General features: G+C 54.4%; 1 protein-coding gene across 1 annotated transcript in view; it reads right to left on the bottom strand.

The window, feature by feature from the left end:
• The window catches only part of RUNX3 (RUNX family transcription factor 3), a 40470-nt gene extending 23615 nt beyond the window's left edge, over positions 1–16855 (bottom strand). Inside the window, exons 1-3 of the mRNA XM_072355588.1 lie at positions 16798–16855; positions 3139–3383; positions 2226–2382 (exon numbers count right to left, since the gene is read on the bottom strand). Of these exons, the coding sequence (XP_072211689.1) occupies positions 2226–2382; positions 3139–3383; positions 16798–16855 (460 nt within the window). The remainder of the gene's footprint in view (positions 1–2225; positions 2383–3138; positions 3384–16797) is intronic.
• Positions 16856–21238: the final 4383 nt, after the last annotated feature.

The following is a 21238-nucleotide window of genomic DNA, read 5'->3' as shown; positions in this document are numbered from 1 at the left end:
CTGCAGCTCCGTGCTGGTTCTACGGGCTCGGATTTATTTCTTATTCCTTTGTTGTTGTTGTCGTTAACTCGATGCTCCTTTCTCCAGGTGATCATTTCCCCGCATTTCGGTGTCCTCTCCCCGCTCACACAACCACGGCCGCGACCCTTCTGCCTCTCTGCCGGCTCTCAAAAATCCCTCCCATGAATCGAAAACGACCATTATTACTCAGCACCGTTTTAAACTAATTTCCCTCCTTCTCGGGAAACCCGGGCTGACTCTCCTTCTCCTCCTCCTGTTCCTCCATCCATCTCTCCCGACCCCGACGGCCGCATCCAGCTCTTCATCCCGCACCCCGGCCCCGCAATGGGGCTCCCCAAGGGCAGCGCACCCCCTAAACCCCCTCCAACCTCGGCTTTCGTTTGGGGACCGCCGTAAGGGCGGGCTGCTCGAGCACAGCGTTTGCAGCAAACCCAGCTCATGCTCGAGGTCCCCTCCCTTTGTTTTACAGATGGAGACTGCGAGGTACGGACCTGCTCCTGCCTCTGCCCAGCACCGAACCGTTCAGCGTTTACAAAACGAGAGCCTCCCGAGGCCGGTTTGAGGGCACAAACGTGTTTACACACACACCGCATTTACACGAACACACACACACACAGCTTTGCTCCAACAAAACACTGAGCAGCAAATTCAGATTTCTATCGATATAAACAAAACCAGCGCCGGGCTTGCAGGAGTGAAACAGGAAGGTAAGAGCGGCACCCGGGCTAAAAACCCAACCGGAACGATTCTGAGCATTAAATACCCCTCGGAGCACCTCGGCTTGAGGGGGAGCACAGCCCAACCGCCCACCAGAACAGGGGAAGAAAACAGCCTCGATCTCTGCTCCTTCTCAAGGTGCAAGGAAGGGAGGGAGGAGGGAAGAGCAGAGCGCTGCTCACTTCCAACACGGCAGAGCAGGAAAGTTCCGAATGCATCCAAGGGCAAAGCTGAGGTTGAGTTGAGTTTGAAAAATTGGGGGAAGAAAACAAGAAACAACAACAACAAACCAGAAAGAAAAGAGCCGAAGGGAGTAATTGATTGCAGAAATGAAGGCTTAATTCATAAAAGAAGAAACATTTTCCACCCATCAACCTGCAAGCAGTTAAGCGGGGAGGTTTTAAAGAAACGGCAACTTGGAGAAGGAGCCAACAGGAAAAAGGAAATGTATGAAAGAATGTAAACTATTCAAGTTTCATAAAGAGGAACAAGTAAACAGTTATTACATGCAAATAATTCCTAACATCGCTGCTTTTAATTAATGCAGAGAAGTCAAAATATAGCCGACGTCGTATGTGTACATCCAGAGATTGAGAAAATGCTACCAGATGGCCATTAACGTGGAGCATTCTGCTTTTCTTTCCCTTTTTGGAATGAATTAAGTGGTTCAGTCTGCAGCGTTTATTGGTGATGAAATGCTGAAAAGCTATTGACGCTGTCGGGAATTCAGGTAGGACGCGGCTGGGAGGGGGGGGAAGGATTTCCTTCCAGCTTTTTGCAGGGGATTCGTTCTGCTCTGGAGATGGCACAGAATCATTTCCTGGATGGTTTGCTGTCAGAAACCATCCCCGCTATCGGTGCGGGTCTAAAGGACAGAGCCAGAAGGTAACATCTCCCTTCTGGTTTCCCGTGCAGCACGGAGAAAACAAGTGCGCCTTCCCCACACGGCACCGCTCGGCTCCCGCAAATCCCACGACTCTAAGAACGAATCTCCCCGCGACCCCCACCCGCGGGACACCGCACTGCCCAGGAGAACCGCACCGCTCTATTTCCTTCGGTCATCAACGAGCGCTCCCCTCCTCCGATACCGCACCGCATTGCCCTCAATTCCGCAGCGCTGAGGTCGGGGGTTTCAGCCTCGCACCGGGCAGGGGCTGCTTTAACACCCTCAAGCTTCACAATGGGGTTTTTTTCTTTCCCTTTCCCCCAATCCCCTCCAACATCACAGGAGGAAAATAGTAGGGAGGGAGGAGCGGAGAACCGCCGCAGTACGCACGACCCACTCAGGAACCACTTTGGTGCCGGGGTTGGTGGGGGGGTTCCTTCCTGCACACAACTCAACCGGCTCCGTCGGTTCGCGAGAAAAACGCCGTTAAATGAATCAAATAAAGAGTTGTTTGGTTGTTTTCCCCCTTCCCCTTTCTTTCTTCCTTGGAAGAAAATAAACCCCGAACAGGACGAGCAACCATTCCCCTGCCGACACCTACCCCTGCCGCTCCTCCCGACAAATCGGAGGTCGTTAAATCTCGCCACTTGGTTCTTCATCACGGCGGAGGCGTTGCGGAGCTCCGCGGAGTAGTTCTCGTCGTTCCCCGCCATCACCGTCACCACCGTCCCGTCGGGGACGTCTCCGAGAGCCACGACCTGAGGGCAGGATGAAGGGAATTCAAGCTGAGGTGACCGCGGTCTGAGCCGAACCGCTTCACGGCTCTCCTCCCCTCGAGACCGCCTCCCCCTCCTCAAAGACAAAGCAAAACCAAAAGCAATTCGGGATCCCAAGGATAGTTTAAAAAGAAAAAAGGAAAATAAAACGAAGGGGGAAAGGAAAAGCGAGCTTAGAACCGAGGTTACAAAGCAGCGAGAGGCTCCGGAGGGCTGAGGCTCTACTGTGTAGCAGCAGGGAGCCGCTGGCTGGGGGGGGAGGTTCGATTTGGAAGGACTGCACTGCGGAGCTCGGGGCGCAGCGGAGGAACGTGCCCAGGGCCGGGCCCCACACTGCAGACACCCCCTATCCAGCAGGGTCCTTCGGAACCGCCCCCGGCCCCGCTCCCCATCCCAAGCTCAGGCCGCCCCGTCCGAACGCATCGCGGTGCCGCCGTTGCGGCGCTTCGCCCTCCGCTCGCGGCTCGGCTCTCCCTTCCCTGTAACTTTCTCTCCCGAGAAGCTAATTAAACTCCGCTCTCATTACATTTCAAAGTTGCCCGAGAGCTCCTAACTGTACGGAATATCTGAGATGCCGTGACCGGAGGGCAACGCGGAGACTTGATTAAAAATAACAAGAGCGGCTCTCCTCAAGGTGATGTCAGGAGCGAGTTAAAGCGAGAGGGGCGGAGAGAAAGCGGCGAGAGAGGGGAGAGGCACCGGGAGCCCCGGGTTCCCCCCAAGGAGGTCTCCTCTTACCTTGAAGGCGACGGGCAGCGTCTTGTTGCACCTCCAGTGGGACGGCAGCACGGAGCACAAGAAGTTGGGGCTGTCGGTGCGTACCAATTCACCGGCGTGATCCGCCAGCACGTCCACGACGGAGCGCACCTCGGGCCGCGCCCGACCGCCCGCGGCGGCGGCCCCCAGCGCCCCGCTGTTCTCTCCCATCTTACCGCAGGGGAACGCCGTGGACGGGGGTGTGAAGCGCCTGCTGGTGCTCGGATCTACGGGAATACGCATCACAACGGAGGGCGTCAAGGAGCCGCCGCGGCCGGGGGGTACGAGTTGAGCGGCGGAGTTCGCCGCGAGCAACCGGGCCCCGTCCCGGTAGACCCCCGTTCTCGGCGGATCGGTGAGGGGGGCTGCTCGTTCCCGGCCCCGCGGAGCGTCTGCGACGGCCTCGCCGCGGTCCCGTCCGCCCCGTCTGGGGAACGGCGACACGGAGCCCCGGCAGAGCCACGTCGCGGCCGGGCTGTGGGCTGCTCCCCTCCGCCGGGCGGCCCCGACAGCAGCTCCCAGTGCCGCCGCACCGCCCGACACCGTATTTACTGCCGGCCCCGGTGGGGGGGTGGGCCGGCCGTGAGTGACGTTGAGCATCACCAATGGGGGGCCTTCCCCCCGCCCCCCGCCCGGCTCCCGGGAGGCAGAGGGGCGTGGGCAGCTCCGAAAGGGGCGTTGACTCCCTTAACGTAGGCCCCGCCTTACCGAGTCCCGCCCCGTCGGTCCATACGGGCTGAGCGAGCGCCCGTCGGGGCTTTGGGGGCTGCTCACCGGCCGTGCCCCCGATGCAGCTCAGCCGTCGCGGGGCGGGGAGAGCCTCTGCCCTCCTCCTTTGGACACCGCCTCCACCCCACAGCGGTCCCGGGGCGTCCGCAGCGCTCTGCGGGAGCGGGCACGGCCAGACCCCACCGCAATCGTTAGCGAAGCGACCGCGAGAACGAAACGGAGACGTCGGTCTCTTCTTGGCAACGCCGAACCGGGAGGAGAAACGCACCGGGGGCGGGTGGGGGGCAGCCCCGGGGGGCGACACGGAGCGTCTGCCCCTGTCCGAGGGAATCCGGCTGTGGGCGCGTTGGGAGCGATGCGGAACGCAACTTCACTTCGCTTTTTTTCTTTTCCTTTTAAAACTTCTTTCCCCGAGCTCCTCCGTTCACGAATACAACCTACTTCTCCCCAAACCACAGTGCGTGGAGGGGCCCGAGCCGCCCTCCAGTCCCGCAGAGCCGAGCCGAGGACAGGAGCAAAAACAGAAATAACCACGTGTTTGCTTTTTTCCACCCCCCGCGTTTGTTTGCCTCTTCGAAGCCGTTCTGTTAACAGGGAGCAGTGCGGGCGGAGCTGAGCTCCCCTCGCCCCGTTAAGCCCCGTCCCGCTGCTCTCCTGCCCTTTTTAGGGGAAAGCTCCCCGCGCACCGCTGCGCTCAGCGCTATTTTCTGCCCCCGTTCAGCCGCGGGGGGGAGAAACGCTCTTCCTCCCTCCGCCCCTCGCTGAGCCCGGGGCACACTGCGGGCGGCTCGGCCTTGGCCCGGGCTCGGTTCGCCCCCATCCATCCCCATGGGATTCCCCGGGGGTGGCACGGAGATGGTGTGCGAATGAGGGGGGGGGGGGCACACGGCGCCTGCGCAGTGCCCCGCGGGCTGGCAGCGCTGCAGTGAGACCGACACACCGCTCGTTGGCGCCGCGGTTCCGCGACGGGGCGGGCGGAGGGATCAGCGGTCCGGCCCGGCACAGCCTCCCCCCGCCGCCCCCCTGTGGCTGCTGTCCGCGCCCTGCTGCCCATAGCGGCGGGACTCCGGTCCTGGGCTTCCCCCAGCCTGAGCCCAGCGCCCTCCGCTTCCCTCCACACCACCCCAACGGGTCCATCCCGGGGCTGCGGGACGGGAGGTGGCACGGAGGGCTCCCACCGGTTCTTCCTCGTCGATGCATTGGGACAAAGACGCTGCATCGAGGTGCAGTGCTGGGACAGCCTGGGGTCAGCGCGATGCTTGGTTCCAGGTTTAGTGGCTTTACATTTCCTTTCCTGTCTCTTTTTTTCCCTCTCCTGCTGGGAACCTGCCTTTCAAGTGGCTCTGCCTAAAAGCCCACATCCCTGCAGAGCACAGCCCGGAGTGCGTCACCTCGGCCCCTTCCTCCCAGCCTGCTCCCCACCTGCAGAGGTGGCTGCTTCCCTTTCTCTTCACAGCAGCCACTGAGTGAGAAGATGATCCATCCATGGGTGGCCAGGAAGGGCCTGAACACCCAACATGGGGCACATCAACCCCAGGGAGCTCACATAGAGCAGCCCATTTCCTACGGGGCAGCCCCATCCCACAGTGGGTCTCAGCCCTTCTGTACACCCCTGGGAAATCCTCGGGGCTTTCACAGCTGCTAATGTGGTGACACACGGCTGTGCTCAGGGCTGGCTGAGCACTGTCCTCCCTAGAAGGCTCTTGCCTTTCATTGAGCTTCATGCAAATGTGTTTCATCTGGCCCAACTCACTGCACCTTTCAGTGAGGTGAAGTTGCTCACCAGCAACCCTGGGTGCTTCCTACAGTCCGTCTGACTGCCGTTCCCTCCTCACCCAGGGGCGATGGAGGTCAGTGCTCACACACAGCCCCACTGCCCACAAAGTTCTCCAATCCCTTTTTATACCACTGACATCATCTCCGTGTCCTCAAGGTGCCATATAAGTAAATGCCATCCCCAAATACCAGCAGCCGGACCCTGGGGGGATATACCCAGGTGCACAAGGTGTTGCACCCTGCCCATCCCCAGCAGCCACCCTGAAGCCACCCTCTGTCCTCCCCCATTGGCTTTTTCCCCTTCAGAGCAATGGAGGTGGACTCACCCCCACAACCCAATGCTTCGTTTTGTGGCCCCACACTTCCTCATGGCACTGACGCTCCCGTTCACACTGCGGGGAGGTCAGCGGCTCTTTAAATCATTACTTGTTGGGATTGCTTCCCCCACAGCCTCCTTTGTAGCTGGTAATTCATTTGAGCTGCTATTTAGCAGCAGAGCCTCTCGCTTCGACGGGCGCAGGGCCTTATAGGAAGCTTTCTATTAAAAATTCATCTCCAACTCTGTCTCAGGAGCGCAGTGCTCAGTAGGGCCATGCGGGTGTCTGGATCTGTTTTGTAGTGAAGGGATGGGGATCTGAGAGCAGCATGCAGGGAGGGAGCGTGCTATTCATTCATAAATCAAACAGCAGATGCTCGATCCAATGGGGTGTGCGATGGTGACAGCTTTAACCCCTGAGTGTCACCGACAAAACGGGTTCTCTCAAGGCAGTGATGGGTGCTGCAGCTGGAGGATCCTGCAGGAGGGAAGCTGCTGTGCTCAGGGGAAGAAATAGGGGGAAACTGTGGGGAGAAAAGGCAGCGTCTGCCCCAAATATAACTCACTGGGAGGGCTGGGACCAGCTGTGTGCCCCGTCCTGCTGATGGCTCCAGCATTGCTGCACCTCCAGCATTGCTGCACCTCCAGCATTGCTGCACCGGGCTCTGCCACATGGCCAGGGCCACAGCTGTCACCAAAAGCTGAGCAGGGACATCCATTAACCCCATCACACCTCACTGTCTGCACCAGCAGCCTTGGGCCTGGCAGGATCCTCACATGAAGCAGCTGGAAGAGCAGGAAGGCATTGCTGGGAGTTTTGGCCCCAAATGCCATCACTTGGGAAACTCAATGTGAAATTCCCTGCCTGCTGCCCAGGGAGGGTTTCAGTCACTGCCGTGCGCTGTGCTGCAGGATGCAGCCTCAGCAATGCTGCTGCTGTTGGCACAGAGCATGCAATAAGAGCCGAGATGCACTTCTCCCCTTGCAACGTCCCGCAGGCGCCGCTTGCAGCACCAACACCCACACCCGTGCACAGCCCGACAGGACAGGGTATGATGCACAGAGGAGCACGAGAGCCACTGATGTGAATCCTGTGCTTCTGAAGTCACAAAAGCGCCGTTCAACATTGTTCAGAACCACGATTCTCTTCTCCCCACAATGGCAGCAACGAAGAGCGTGTCCAGGGCGCTCATCCTCGGTGCTATTGATAGTGCATGGCAGAGCCTTGTGAGCATGGGTCCCATCTGCCACTTCCACTCCTTCTTTAAAAGATCCTAATGACTGTCAGATCCTTTTAGTTCTTAATTATTTTCAGAGTTCAACTGCAAATAGGAAACAAGACAGCTTTTGCCCTTACGCATATGAATATTACTGTTCCATTTAATGTGGTTACGGGTGGAATGCTGTTATTCATTCCTGCCTGCAATAAAAGCCACATGTTTTTAAAACTTTGCACTTGAAAAAAACTTTTAGGAAAGAAATCAAGTATGTTTTGTATGCATGGCATGAGATAAAAACTGGTCATAAATATTCAAAGAACAGTCAGAGCTTTATGCTTGATTTAAACAAGTGAACAGAGAAGCGCGATGGTTGAAGTGGAGAATGAAAGCCTGATGTTCCTTTAAGAATGTGCTTATGCAGAGAAAAGGATCCATTCATGCAAAGGTTACGGAGCACCTGAGGACATCCCATCTCCTCCAACAAGGCCCCAAGGTGGGTAACAACTGGAAGCACAGGGCTTTATTCAGAGCTATTGGAGTGCTGGGGGGGAGTCTCGCTTGTTTCGGAGGGCTTTTGAGGGATGCAATGTTCTTGCTGGACCCTATGGGGATGGAGGACACGTCTCACCCGTTCCCAACCGGAGGAACCATGGGATGGAGGCACCGCCTGGAGCCCTTCGTAACCCCACAGCACGACGGGGAGAAATAATAAGAGTAAAAAAAATTCCAAAGGAAAGAAAAAGGGGAAACGTCTGGATGGTGGAAAGCGGAACCGAAAGGCACATGACGGCGAGAAAAGTACGACGGGGCCGAGGCAAAAAAAAAAGCACAGTGTGATTTCTGAGCTCGAGGAGAGCGGCTGTCACGGAAGGGCAGCACCCCCTCCCTATGCTGAGCGTGCAGTGGTGTTTCCCTGCTCGCGTTTCCCAACGCTGCTGTGATGCTGGTGCTCCCCCCTGGGCTGCTGGGGAAGTTGGATGTGAGCGGAGAGAAAGCGGCCACTGGGAAGTGCTCACGTTCCCCACTCTCACCTACATCCCCACTGCAGGTTGTGCTCAGGCTGCAGGCTCAGCTGTTGCTGTCTTGGGGCTGTGCTGGCTGGGAATCCCCCCGGGGGTGGGTGCAGACATGGGGGCTCAGGGAGGGTCGGGGGGGAAGGGCTGGCAGTGCGCAGCAGGTGCTGGTTGGAACTCTTGTCTCTCTTGGCTCAGGTCTGATAGAGCATCTTAGTGCTACACCTTGACAAAACCAGCTTTAGAGGCAGGCACAACCACGCCATGGCTAAGTTGTAGCTTCTCTGCAGGACATCAGCATGGCACAGGGAACCTGCTCTGCTTGCCCCAGGGGTACCCTGCAACCCTTCAAGCAGGTGGCCAACAGAGCAACTCTCTGTGGTAGCCCTGTGCATCACTCCACAGTGCACAGTGGGCTCCTGCTGCCTCACCCTGCTGACCCTGGGTAGCAGAGATACCTTTGCAGCAGCTTTGCTGAATTTCCAAAGCCCTTCCTGGAATATCCTCATGCTGGAGATGGGAGAGCGTCCCCAAATCTCAGCTGCATCCAGCCCTTCTCCCCCACCATCTGCTCCCAAATCCCCTCCCAGCAGGGAATTACTGCCTGGGTTGGGCAGAACCCCAAAGCACAGAGCCAGCAGCTGGGAGGGAGGCACATTGCAGGAGGTGCTCCATGAATATGTGGTTTGTTAGCAAGCCCAACCCAACTGCTTTCATCCAGGTGAGGGTTTCCCCACCTGTCTGCAGGCAGATGGCTGCAGTTAGCTGTGCAAGCACAGAGTGGTGGTGGTTGTCCAGCAAGAGAACAGTTTAGAAAAGCCCCACCAAAGCCAAAAAAAAAAGCACAGGTGACAGACAGGAAGCACAGAGAGATTGCAACAGTGAAGCCTGAAGAAGCTGCAAGGTGAGCAGCAAGCAGATCACATCCAGCTGCAGGAGCGTGACAGGAGGGCAGCGGCACATCTTTGCACCCTGCTGTGTGTTGCTCAGTGCAGCACAAGCAGACTGCTGCCTGTGAGCATCAACTTGGCCCTGGGGGCAGCTCCCAGCTCTTTGCATTCTGTTGCTGCCCCTGATCCATGTTGCAGCTCAAGCTGCTTGCCCAGCACCCCCGTGTTTCTGTGGTCCTCCCATGGACAGTGCGTGCTGACCCCAGGGGGCCGTCCCACTTGGTGATATACCTACACTGGGAACACACCAAACCCCCAAGGAGATGCCACGTGCACTCAGAATCACAGCTCTCAGCCATTCCCTGCAGATCACACCAGTTACAGAGGGAGATGTGAATTCACAGGCGAACAGCTCAGTAATGTCACCCCATAGTTCAGGGCAGGTGATGCACGTAGAGCTCAGGCTGCCTTGCCAGCCCCTTTGCAGTACCACTGCCGTGATCACACCCTGCACGCTTCCTTGCAACGAGCAGCTTCTCCTGCACAAATTGTTCCTCATCCCCGTGGGATCAGCTCCTGCTCTTGGCCACGTCCACAGACTGTGGCATTCTGCAGAGAACCAGTGACAGTTCCCCTCCGGTGACACAGTGCAACCTCAGACAGCCATCAGTGGCCAACGCACAGCGAAGTCATTCAGAGAAAACTGCCCTCTGCTTCCAATAGCAAATTGTCCTTCATGCTTAGGCCGTGTTTGTTTTTTTTCCTTCCAGGCTGGTTTGCTTTCTGCAATTATTCACCAGTTTCACTTCTACGAATGAGGCCGGGTGCTGCTCTATCACTGCAGTGTCACAGCGGAGCTGCGGTCGGACAGCTCTGACTCGATGGGCTTTGGGCAGCGCCGCTTCTGCTCCTTCCTCGGATTATTTTTTCCGGTGCAAACACTCTCTGTTCATATTTCTAAGAGAGATTCTCATTGCCAACAACCCCCCTCAGCTGCTAAGTTGGATGGTATAGAACAGCTGCAGAAAAGAAGCCCCAAAGAGAGCTCAGAGCACACCTCACACTGTACAGGCATCCAACAAACCCCCCCTGACCTGGATGGAATTAGTCACAAACATACAGCTACACAGAAGGTACTTTTCTGCTTTCTGGCTATGAACTCAGACAAATCAAGTGCAGCGTTGTTTAAGGGGACGTTGTTAAGTCTCTGTTTGCTGCACATCCATCTCCTGCAGCTTGGGAAGATTACGGCTACCTTCAGCCCTGCAATGAACTCCTGTTTGCAGAAGTTTCATAGCAGAGTTTGGAGCTGTCTGTCTGCCTGGGTCAGCTGTCTGACGCAGCCAAGGCCGCGGGCTGGGAAGCGAAGTGGTTCAGCAGCAGGTTAGGGCCAGAGCCCAGAGAAATGGAGAACTTGTCCAGACAAGGCGGTCGTGGCTTTGGGTCTCGCATGAGCAGCCAGCTTTGTGGGGAGAGCGGGGATCTTATCTGCAAAATGCAACCTCAGCTGTTTCCTTGGGCAGGAGCCATTCTGCGTCTGGCTGAAGGGACCGCCTGAACCTCCAAAACTGGAAGAGCTGGTGTGGTTTTGGAGAATATTTTTACATTTTCTCCTAAAACTGAACAGAGGGCCCTCGCTGGCAGGAAGCGTGGGCTCCGGGAGAAGACATTGGCGGAGGAAGCAAGTTGTCTGGGTTCAATTCACAGCTCCACCGCAGCCTTCCCCAAGGACCCCGGACAAGTTGCTCGTGGGCTCCAGCAAGTGCTGCAGCTTCCATCTGCAGAGCAGCGATAATGGTGTTTGCGCCAACCCCGGCACCACAACCTGCCCCACACCACTGCTCCGTGCACGGCTCATATCTGGCCTCGAGGAGCACCCAGCTCCCATTGGGGTGATGCTCCTTCAAGGAAAGCAATGCGAGCCCCAGCAGGCTCACATTCTTGACATTTCAGTCTGCTGTGCCAATCGAATGCGCACGTATGAGCCAACCCTGCCAACAGCGAGCGCTCTTGACTTCCATTTATGTCAGTGGGATTGCGTTCTAGAAGGATTGGGGCTTTTGATGTCTCACTGGCTTTGCTCTACCACTGAAATGCAGCCACAGCCGTGGTGAGGTGGTGGGGATGGGTGGTGGAACGTCTGCATCCAAAGTCTGGGGACATAAAGTGTGAATTCCCCATTGCGGGAGTGCATCCCAACCTGCCCCACCATCACAGCCCTGTCATGGAGTCACAGAATGGCTGAGGTTAGGGAGGGCTTCAAAGATATTCCAGTTATACATACCCATATACCCATGGGCTGGGTGCCCCCAACCAGCTCAGGCTGCCCAGGGCTCCATCCATGGCCTTGGGCACCTCCAGGGATGGGATACCCACAGTGCTGTGCAGCAGTGCCAATGCTTCACCTCCTCCCTTCTTCAACGTTAACCAAACCTATTTGTTTTCCAGCCTGTCAGGTCCAACCATGTTTCTGAAGGCTGAGGATGTCCTGCGCTGGTTGGGCAAACCAGGAACTGCTTCACTGGTGTCTGTTCCCCCACTGACCTAAGGAAGGCAATGAGGAGAACCACAGGTGGGGAGGGCTGAGGACTGAAGTGCACAGATTTGGCTCTCAGCACCTTCAGGTCTCCCAGCTGCCCTTTCCATCTCTCGTACATCACAAAACACCCGTTCAACCCTGGCACAAACAGACCCAAACAACACAAAGAAGCCTGTGCCAATGGGTTCCATCCACCCCAGCATCCACAGGGGCAGTGAAGCCATCCCAGGGACTGCCACACACAGTGCCACAAGGGGAGAGCTGGCAAAGCAGAGCTAACAAGGAGCAGACCCATCAATTTTAGGGGGGAAAATAAAACAAACAAGGGAAGTTGCAGCTCCACGCCCAGCTCAAGGTGCAGCAATAAACAGGCAGCACTAATGTGGAGCAAATGAGGGTCTGACACGCTGTGCCACTTTGAGGCCCCTCTGAGCTGCAGCAGGAGGGAGAGCTTAAAGCACATGCTTGGGACTTTAATGCCAGTGGAGCTCCCAAGGTTTGGGGCTTTGATGTGGGAGGTGGGGATGGTGCCAGAGGAATCCTCACCGCCCCAATGGGGACCTGGCTGCAGCCCCACCACCGTGCTCAGGGCAGGGGCTGCTGCTCCCCAGGCTGGCACTTGGGCTGAGCTCATGGAAAAAGTGGTGGGCTCGCTCCTTTTGTGAGATCTGCCAAACTGACCCAGGGCTAATGAAAGGAGGTGTTTAATTATAGGGTTGAAGGTAATTGGGCACAAAAGTGGGCAGTAAAATGCAGCCATGGTACAAAGGAGCAGCACATCTGATTTACTCTTTAAATTCCCTGGCCAACGTTTTCTCCCTCTCCTAATGAGGGAAAATGGCACAAGTCCCCACTAAGCAGTTTATTCCTGACTTCAAGTCACCAAAACCAAGGCACTGTGCTCCGTCCCGGAATGATCTCAATGCATATGCTTTGAGTTTAAAGGGAACAGCACAGCCCTCATCTGCAACTTCATGTCTGCCAGACTGCAAAGAAACGACAACTGCAGCTTTCTGTGCATGGGATCAAGCATCCGTCTGCATCACAGCACACCATGCATCCTCATTGCACTGGTAAAGGGATGTCTCTGCAGTGATCAGCAGGGAGCAAGCATGCCTCTCCCATAACAACCCACGTGCTCATCCCAGGGATCAGAAAGCAAATGCATCAGTCTGTAGCACCCAACTCACCCCACACTGTGACCACAGGCACCGATGGCACATGGAGCCCATCTGCCCATCCCCATGCCATGGCCTCCTAGAAGGTACAGGGGGTGTGAAGAGATGGGAGGGCTTTGGTATCAATACAGACTCTGGTCTAAGGGCTGACTCAGGTCCAGGGTTGTGCTGCTAACATCATTCCTACCGTTTTGTTTTCATATTTTATTTTATTTTTTACTTTTTTTTTTTTTAGGAGCTATTTTAACACAAACCAGGCTGCGTTGTGAAATCACAGCCCAATATAGCAGACAAACACACACAACTGACAAAAAACACCCTGCCCAGCCCAGCCTTCATCTTCCCAATCTGAAATACAGACCCAGAGCCTCTCCCCTGCAGCCCTCCCATCCAGGATTTGGCCATCCCAAAGGCAGAGGTTGGGCTCCTGCAGGTCCCTCCCGCACAACAGGGACTGTTGAAAGAAGCACATTTTTCTGTCTCCCTTCCCCACCGAGGACGGCTTCTTCTTTAAAAAACAATCTCTCTGCCTTCTCCTATTTTGGCTGTTTTTATATTTTATTTTACAATAGCTTGTGTAATCCATTCCTCATGTTCCAAAGGCGCTCGCTTCTTCCAGCGGGAATGGAAAATCATTGTTTCTTTTTGATTTTCCCTTTTCTTTTTCTTTTAATATGTTTATGTTATGGAAAATACCCCCAGACTGCAGACACATTGACTGTCCCACTCCATTAAAAAAAATAAGTAAATAAATAGAATAAATAGGAAAATAAAATGTAGAGCATTTTCAGAAGTGGAAGAGCCAAGGAGGATGCTGTGGGTTGAAGCCCCCCAGGAGACCCCCATATGGTCCCACTCCCACTGCTGACATCTTGCACGAGCACAGAGGAACTTATCTCGTCTTATTGCATAGAAAAATGCAAAATGCTTCCCTCAACCCCACAGTAACTCCAACCCCAGGATAAGGTGGGCAAGGCCAGGATGAATGGTGGCTATGCACCACGTTGGATATGAGAGGCCAATGGGAGAGCGCCCAGGTGTTGGAGCACACCAAGACCATGTCAAATCCTGTCTCTAAATCCATGTTGGTCCAGCAACAGGGAAAAGCTGGTGGGTTTTGGCCAACAATTAAAATTGAATCTCTTGAAAGCCAACCAGACTTGGCTGGGAAGAGCATTTGCTCCAGTGTCCAGCGTGGTTTCTCAGGAAGGCATTGCAGAGCAGTGCTCAGCTCACACCATTGGCTTTCAGAGCGATGCTTTCTGCATAGGACAGGAAATGTTGTGTGAAAGTGGTGTGAGCTCTAAAATGGGAGGAAAAAAACAACACAACATAAAAAGCACCAAGGAGCCCCAACCAAAGGGATGGCCAAGGCCTCCAAGGGACTTCTGTGCTCAGAATGGAAGGGATGGGAGCGTTGATTCAGCCCATTTTCAGCATGACCACAACAATGACCCCAAACAAACAAACATGACCCCAACAATGACATTTTCTCCTCATTCTGGCTGGATGTGGCCGTAAGAAGAGCTGGGTGTGAATGCAGCACGCAATGGGAGGAAGAAGGAACGTGAACCCGTGGGGCTGAGCCCGGGGCCATCCCACTGGGCTGCTCCATGGGCTCCTGCTATCAGCTCCATTTGGGGATATTTATGGCGTGGCCGTGGCTCAGCCCTGCTGCTTCGGATGGGAAGTTGCATTCTTGCTCCTAATGCCAACCATGTGTGGATCCAAGCACACAGCTCATTCTTTGTTTCCCAAACTGTACGCGGCCAAAACAGTGGACCGCAAACGCTGACGACATATCAGAGGAGATCAAGTCTAAGAAATCATCATGAATTAAAGTGCTCAACACAGGGAAACGCCACTGTCTCCCTACCCCCATCAGATCATAACAAGGCGATGAAAGACAATGGATTTATACTCATTCCCCCACCCCAAAACACACGAACAGAAACATATTATATAAAAAATAAATAAAATAAAAAAATAAATAAAGACATGCCATGAGCCAGCGGGGTGTCCTTGGAACAGGCAGAGCCACTGACAGGCGGTCGAAGCAATGCACAGCCTTCCCCAGGAGTGAGGGGCGATGAATGGAGACAACACAGACTCTGTGGCCCCAGCATGCAGCTCGGGTTCCCCAGATGGCCCCCAATGAGCCACTCCAACGGAGAGCAGAAAACGACTTTTTTCTTACCAAAAACAAAGTGTTTTGAGACTAAGAGATACCTTTGAGGGGGTTTTCATTTCATTCCTTAAATGTTTGTGCAAACTGACCTCTGTTTTCATGGATATCACCAGAAAAGTTAAGAAAAAGCCAGGAGGAATTTAAGTGGATGCTCATGGCTGTTTTGCAGTGCTCACCCAAACGTAGCTGTGTGCAAAGCTGTGGATATGAGGAAAGACTTCTCTGATAGTGTTAATGCATTGGTGTGGGATGCTTGGGGAGGTGGGAGGGTCAAGGACTATGGAGATGTGGCACTTGGGGACATGGTCAGTGGGCAGTGTTGGTGGCAGGTGGACGTTTGGACTGAATGATCTTAAAGGTCTTTTCCAACCTTAACGGTTCTTTGCAGGAGAAGATGCTCTGAGTTCCACATAGAAAACCATCTGGCCACATTCCAGCCTTGGAGCGATCATTTAATCCTCTCCCTTTTAATAAAAATTATGTCTGAAACAAAGATGTTTATTGCTTTTATGAGTTCCTATTTGTATGGAAATTGCATACAAGACGTGATGGTTCTGCTTCTTGCTCTCTTTTTATTTCTGAACAAGCAAGCCCAGTTAAACCTCATCACCACTTCATCTGGCTTTGGAGGCAGAAGTACGGATTAAAAAGAGCCATGCAAATGTTCTTTATAAGCTTCTCTTATTTCCTTGCCATGGGACTGCCTTTAATTATCTCCATGGAGCACAAAGGACACATCTGTAGTGCCATCATCCCTGAGTGTGGAGCAGCAGGACAAGCGTGGTCCTTGTGTCTGTTTGCAAAACTCTGGCTCCTCCTCAGTGCTTAGGACACAGGGAACCTCTTGGTACTGCAAGTTGACCCCACTGATCTACTTCAAAAGCACACGTAACATTTGGTTTTCTCAGAAATAGCCCAAAATCCGGTCTATGTCTGATGCATTTCTTGTCACGTAGCCAGATGGCCCCACTGAATTACAGCATCTGCTGTTCTGCTCCTTCAGTAGGGATGGGTTTTGGGGATCACCCTGCCCCATTCTATTCAGGTTCAGTCCAAACGAACCATCTGCAGAGCTGTTGCTCAGGACGTGGTTCTTCCTGGCCATCATCAGCTCAACATTTTGCTTGTACTCCTGAACTACAGCTGCAAAGCCAGGAAAGGAAAAGGCAGCAGCTCATGGAGCTCTGCCCAACTCTTTACAAGCATGGAGCCTCCTCCTGAAAAGGTCTCATCCCACAACTTGCAGCCATGCTCCCCAGCAAGAGCTGTGGGCAGCCTGAATTCCTCACACTGCTCCCTCACTCATTGGTTTCAGAATCAAGAACATCACCCAGTGCATGCCTAGCAGCTCACCTGCACAGCATTCATGATACTCCTATGAGCAGCATTTGGAATTGTCCCATCCTTGCAAACACCCCAGGTCAAGGGTTGGGGCTCTGAGCAGCGACGGAGCTCTGGGTATCCCTATTTACTGCATGGAGGTCGAAGCAGATGACCCGCAAGGGTCCTTCCAATGACCCTACAGCTCTCAGCACAGCACAAACTCCATGCCAACCCTCCCTTTCCCAAATGGAACGCAACCACATGGGAAAAAACAAATGGGAGGAAACCACACACCAAACCTGCATGAGGACGACAACGGCACAACGCGTTGGGAACCCAACAGAACACCCCGGTGAGGAGAAGGGAGAGGATATGTGCAGCAAAGCTGCTGCACGGCCCAACGCTGGTTGGCTCCTTCACAAGATCAATAAGCAAACACAACCCCAGCAGCGTTTCCTGCTGCACTCACCGCGCAGGAAAGTGGAGGAGTAGGCGGCGAAGGAATCGAAGACGCCGTTGGAAGCCATCCCCTCACCCCGTGGTTGGGCTCTCCTTGAGCAGCTGCAGGAAGAGGAGGAGGGATGGGGAGGAAGAGGAAAGCACGACGGCAGTGCAGGTTGCCCGGCTCAGTCGTAGCGTTGTGGTTGGGAGCACGGCATCACCTGATCCATGCCATCAATGGCCCCGGCGGTGGATGTGGTGGCTGGGTTGGGTTTTTTTCCTCTTTTTTAATAATAATTTTATGGCTTGTGTTCGTTGGTTCGTGGTGAGAGACAGACGGGAGCGCCGAGAGGTTTTTTCTTCAATTAATCACGTTGCTGCCTGAGAAGAAACAGAGGAGAGAGCCCATAGGTTCCTAATTGGGTGATTGAAGTAACGGCCCATTTACAGGCAGTGGTTTTCTCCTTTTAACTGCCTCTTCTCCCACATTCGCCACTCATCTGAGCCATCGTTTATAGCTGTGCTTTCTGACTCCTGGCCCTTGCAGACAACCACTGGAGCTGAGACTGCTTCCATATGTGTAGATGGGTGGCTCTTCTTCACAGGGATTTTATGTGAATTAGCATTAAGCAAAAATCTGAAGCACATGCGGCAGAATAAACACAGCTCTCCAGAGTGCAGAGACCTGCTGTCATTGCTTTTGGGGCTGCTTTGGGGTTTTTGCATCTCTTTCCATACAGAAAAATGGTGGGAGGTTCAACCCCCATCTGGCTCAAGGCCCAGTAGGGTCACCAGGGAGAAAAGTGAGGATGGGAGGATGGGAAGGTGCTTTTAAGGCTCTATTTCTGCCTTTCATCACGTGTCAGCTGGGAACACCAAGCAAACCTCCATCAGCTGTGCTACCACTGGGCTCTGGTGGGGGCTTTTCCTCATGGTCATCCTCTCACTGCCTTGTTTTCCCTAAATCATGACTATGCCATCCCTACAGACACAGCACCAAGCCCCTCAGGCACAGCTGGAGCTACTGGCCTTGGCCACTGTCCCTCTGCAATCCACAATGTGGGATGCAATTGTAACGCTTCCCCTCCAGCTCTTTGGAATCAGGGCATTTCCTCCGCAGGTGAGGCTGTAAGTGCTCCAGTTTACTCCTTCAGATGTAAGGGTTTATTCTGTGGTCTACAAGCAAGGGGTCATCCCTTGCTATCTGTACGCCATACCTACATAGAGATCCCAGTGTGGATCATGGAGATCAACACTGCTTCGTCGTGTGCATTGGTTGCATTTGGGTGAGAGCAATGAGCACCTCCAGCAACCAGTATGGAAACACATGGACATCCAAAATCCCTCTCCAAAGACCTATAGGAAGCAATTGCAAGACAAAGCCCACATGAAATCCTTCATTTGTTGCATCCATCGACAATGGTTTGGTTTTCTCTTTTGGTAGCTGTGAAATGGAGCAGCAGTGAGATGGAAATCCCACCCCATAGGAAGCACAAAGGAACACAAAGTGATAGAGGGAATGGCATCATTGATGTTTGTGATTGTACGTGCAAAGCACAGCCTGGAAATGGGCATGTGATAAAAAGAGCCAACTAAAAGTTCTCATGCAAATAACCCATCTCTTCCATGGTTGCCTCTGTGCAGAGCTGAGCACGCATCTCTCCCACCAATGTGCTCCAGCAATACAGGAGAAGTCCCAGGCTGGCTGGAGGCAGCAGGCATGCTGCAAAGGATCACTTTGCTTTGGCTCAGTGCTTTATCTCAGCCTCAGCTGCTCACTGTGCTGCCCAGCTTTGCAGAGATGCAGCAATCCCAGCAGATACCCAAAGCCAAGGAGCCAGTGTGAGTCTGGGAGGTCTAGAGAGATGCAGCAAGCCAGGCTGGCAGCACCACCCCAAACCCCCCCACTGCTCCAAAGCTCCGTATTCATTTTCCAGACATTGCTGTGAATGAAGCTGCAAAGCAAAAATCCACTAAGCCTTTGTTGCCCTCCCCCTGCAAACAGAGCCCCAGCCATGGAGCAGCCCCAGCTGCTCCCTCCCAGCCCATGAGTGGTGCAGGAGCTGCAGTGCTGCCTTAGTGCTACAAGCTGCAGGAGCAGCCATGCATTTCTAGTTTAGCAAACCCAGCATTTTACCCTCCTCTGCTCAGAAAGAACTGACACTGACTGCTGCAAACAGGTTGCTGTAAGCAAACTGACACAGGGGCTTTACCAGCCCGTTCACTTCCTCTATGGTGCTGCTAAAACCACAGCTGTCTGCAGCCACCCTCCACTCCTGCACCGCAGCTCTCACCTCTGGGAACAGCACCACCAAACCCGGCCCCGGGGCTGCAGGACAGCAGATCCAGCACTGCTGTACATGCATGCATGTGCAACCAGGTGCCAAACAAAAGGTAGAGCTCAGGGTGTCAGCACCTGCTAGTTTGGCCCATAGGAAACCACTGCAGCATGCATGGTGCTTCCCAAGCACAGTTGCAATTGCAACAAGTGAGGTGGGATGGTAGTTTCATGTGGGAAAACAAGTCACGGGGTGATGAGGATTAAAACCCCTCTTCATTTGGGCTGAGAGCAGCCAATCATGCCCTTAGCCCTGCAGTGTGCCATCACCTTTTGGAAGGTTGCCTTTAAGCCGACGCAGCCGTCAGATGCCCTGAAGCTGCAGTTCAGCTTTGCTTGCCCCATTCCCCTGCCTGGTGGCCAAGACCCGGCAAGCACAGCCCTCCTCCACCCCTGCTGTGACTTCAGCCATGGGAAACAAGGCATGTGATCGCCTCCATCCCAGCCATCATCCTCAGCCTCACCGGCGCCAGGCTGCTCTGCAAACGCCATGCACTGCCAGGACCCTCATTGCACGCGCCTGTGGCCCAGAGGCACAATGATGCCATTATAACCCGGATGCTCTGCTGATCCCCTGGAGCAGGGACCAGCCACGAGGTCACTCCTTTCTCAGTGCATCTGAAGGGTTAAAGAAAAGCTCCTGAATCCTAGTGCTATGGGGTGAGCTGCAAGCAGAGGGAATCTGCAGTGGGTCAGGGGATTGTCCAGAGAACGGACCACAGCCCTGGAGTAATGGAGGAACAAGGAGAGAAATGAAGAAAGTGTTTTTAGGAAGAGGCCAGGAGTCAGGGGCAACATGCAGGCACTCAATGCTGCCTTAAAGCACAGACCCTGAGCCCATGTGGAGGTCTTTGGAGCCCCGAGGGGCTCTGGGAAAGGGTGCTCCTGCAGGACACCACCTGGCCCTGGGGCCCCTCTCACCCTATCAGAGCAAGAGCACAGCCCTGCAGGGCTTTTATCCTTTCACTGTTTCAGGGCTGAGAGCAAAGTGGAGAAATTGCAGCTGAGTGCACCGCAAAGCAGCACACAGCCCCACATTGCCGGGCACCCGACTCTGCTCGGGGCAGTGGTTGCACCATCACTGGTCACACCACGGTCACGCAGTGCCCTCCACCCGACCCTGGGATCACACGCTGCTGGCACCTCCGTGGACCACATCCCTGTCCTTCTGTGCACTCATCTCCACAAGCCCCAGCCCCTGTGCGCTGCCAGTTGCAAGGCTGTAAGGTCCTTTCCAACCCAGTCATGATGGGATTCTTTGATTCTCTGATTTCAGGTGACAGTAAAAAAGCGCAGGGGCCCACAGGACCCCATGGATGCAGCTGTGGGGTCAAACAAGGGAGAGCAAGTGGGATGGAGGAGATGAAGAGCAGAGCTGCAGGAACAGCTGCAACAGGAGATGCTCGGGGTGACTTGGAGGAGAATGGCCCCCAGAGCAGAATCACACCCCCAGGTGATGACTTTGGCTGCTCAGTGGCATCCCTCAATGGTGTCACACCGTGGATATCCTGCGGCTGCTCCCTGCGGGGCTGCATCCAACCACACAGAGGGAGAGAATCTAAAAATAAGGCCAACCTCAACCCATCCTCAGAGCACGAGTCCCTTTCTTCCCTGAGTTTTCCCATTACAAAACAACAAGGGGAACATACAAAAATCACCCATCGGTTTTAACAGCTCCTCTCGCAAACAGCGATGCGAAAACAAACAATTTATGGCAAATGGTGTGAATTTTTGTGTCTGGTCTGTGGTCTCAGAGCATGTGTTACCCAAGAAGAGCTCTATGCAGAAGCCAGGGAAACCAAGGCGGCCGTTGGTGGGTTCCCACTCCACACATCTCCCATAAGGATGAGCAGAGCAGGAGTAACCCCACACTGACCAGCGTGGAGGAGGAGGACCGTGGGAGAAGCCCTGAGGTCTGCGCCCCACTGCACAGCCACACCACACACACTGTTAGCCCTGATGTGGTGGGATGCACGAGGTCTAAATCAGGGATAAAATGAGCCCAAAGACCAAAGGATGACCATTAGTCTGCGCTGCTTTGTCTGCTGAGCTCATTCCAGTCCCACAGTATTGCCTCATCCATTCCTTACCAGGGCATCACCTGGATTCATCCACCCAAATCCCATCTCAG

The sequence above is a fragment of the Excalfactoria chinensis genome, chromosome 22, assembly GCF_039878825.1.
Source record: "Excalfactoria chinensis isolate bCotChi1 chromosome 22, bCotChi1.hap2, whole genome shotgun sequence".
In the NCBI taxonomy this organism is placed as follows: Eukaryota; Metazoa; Chordata; class Aves; order Galliformes; family Phasianidae; genus Excalfactoria; species Excalfactoria chinensis.
The sequence above is the reverse complement of the archived record's forward strand: the minus strand, read 5'-3'. Positions and strand labels throughout refer to the sequence as shown.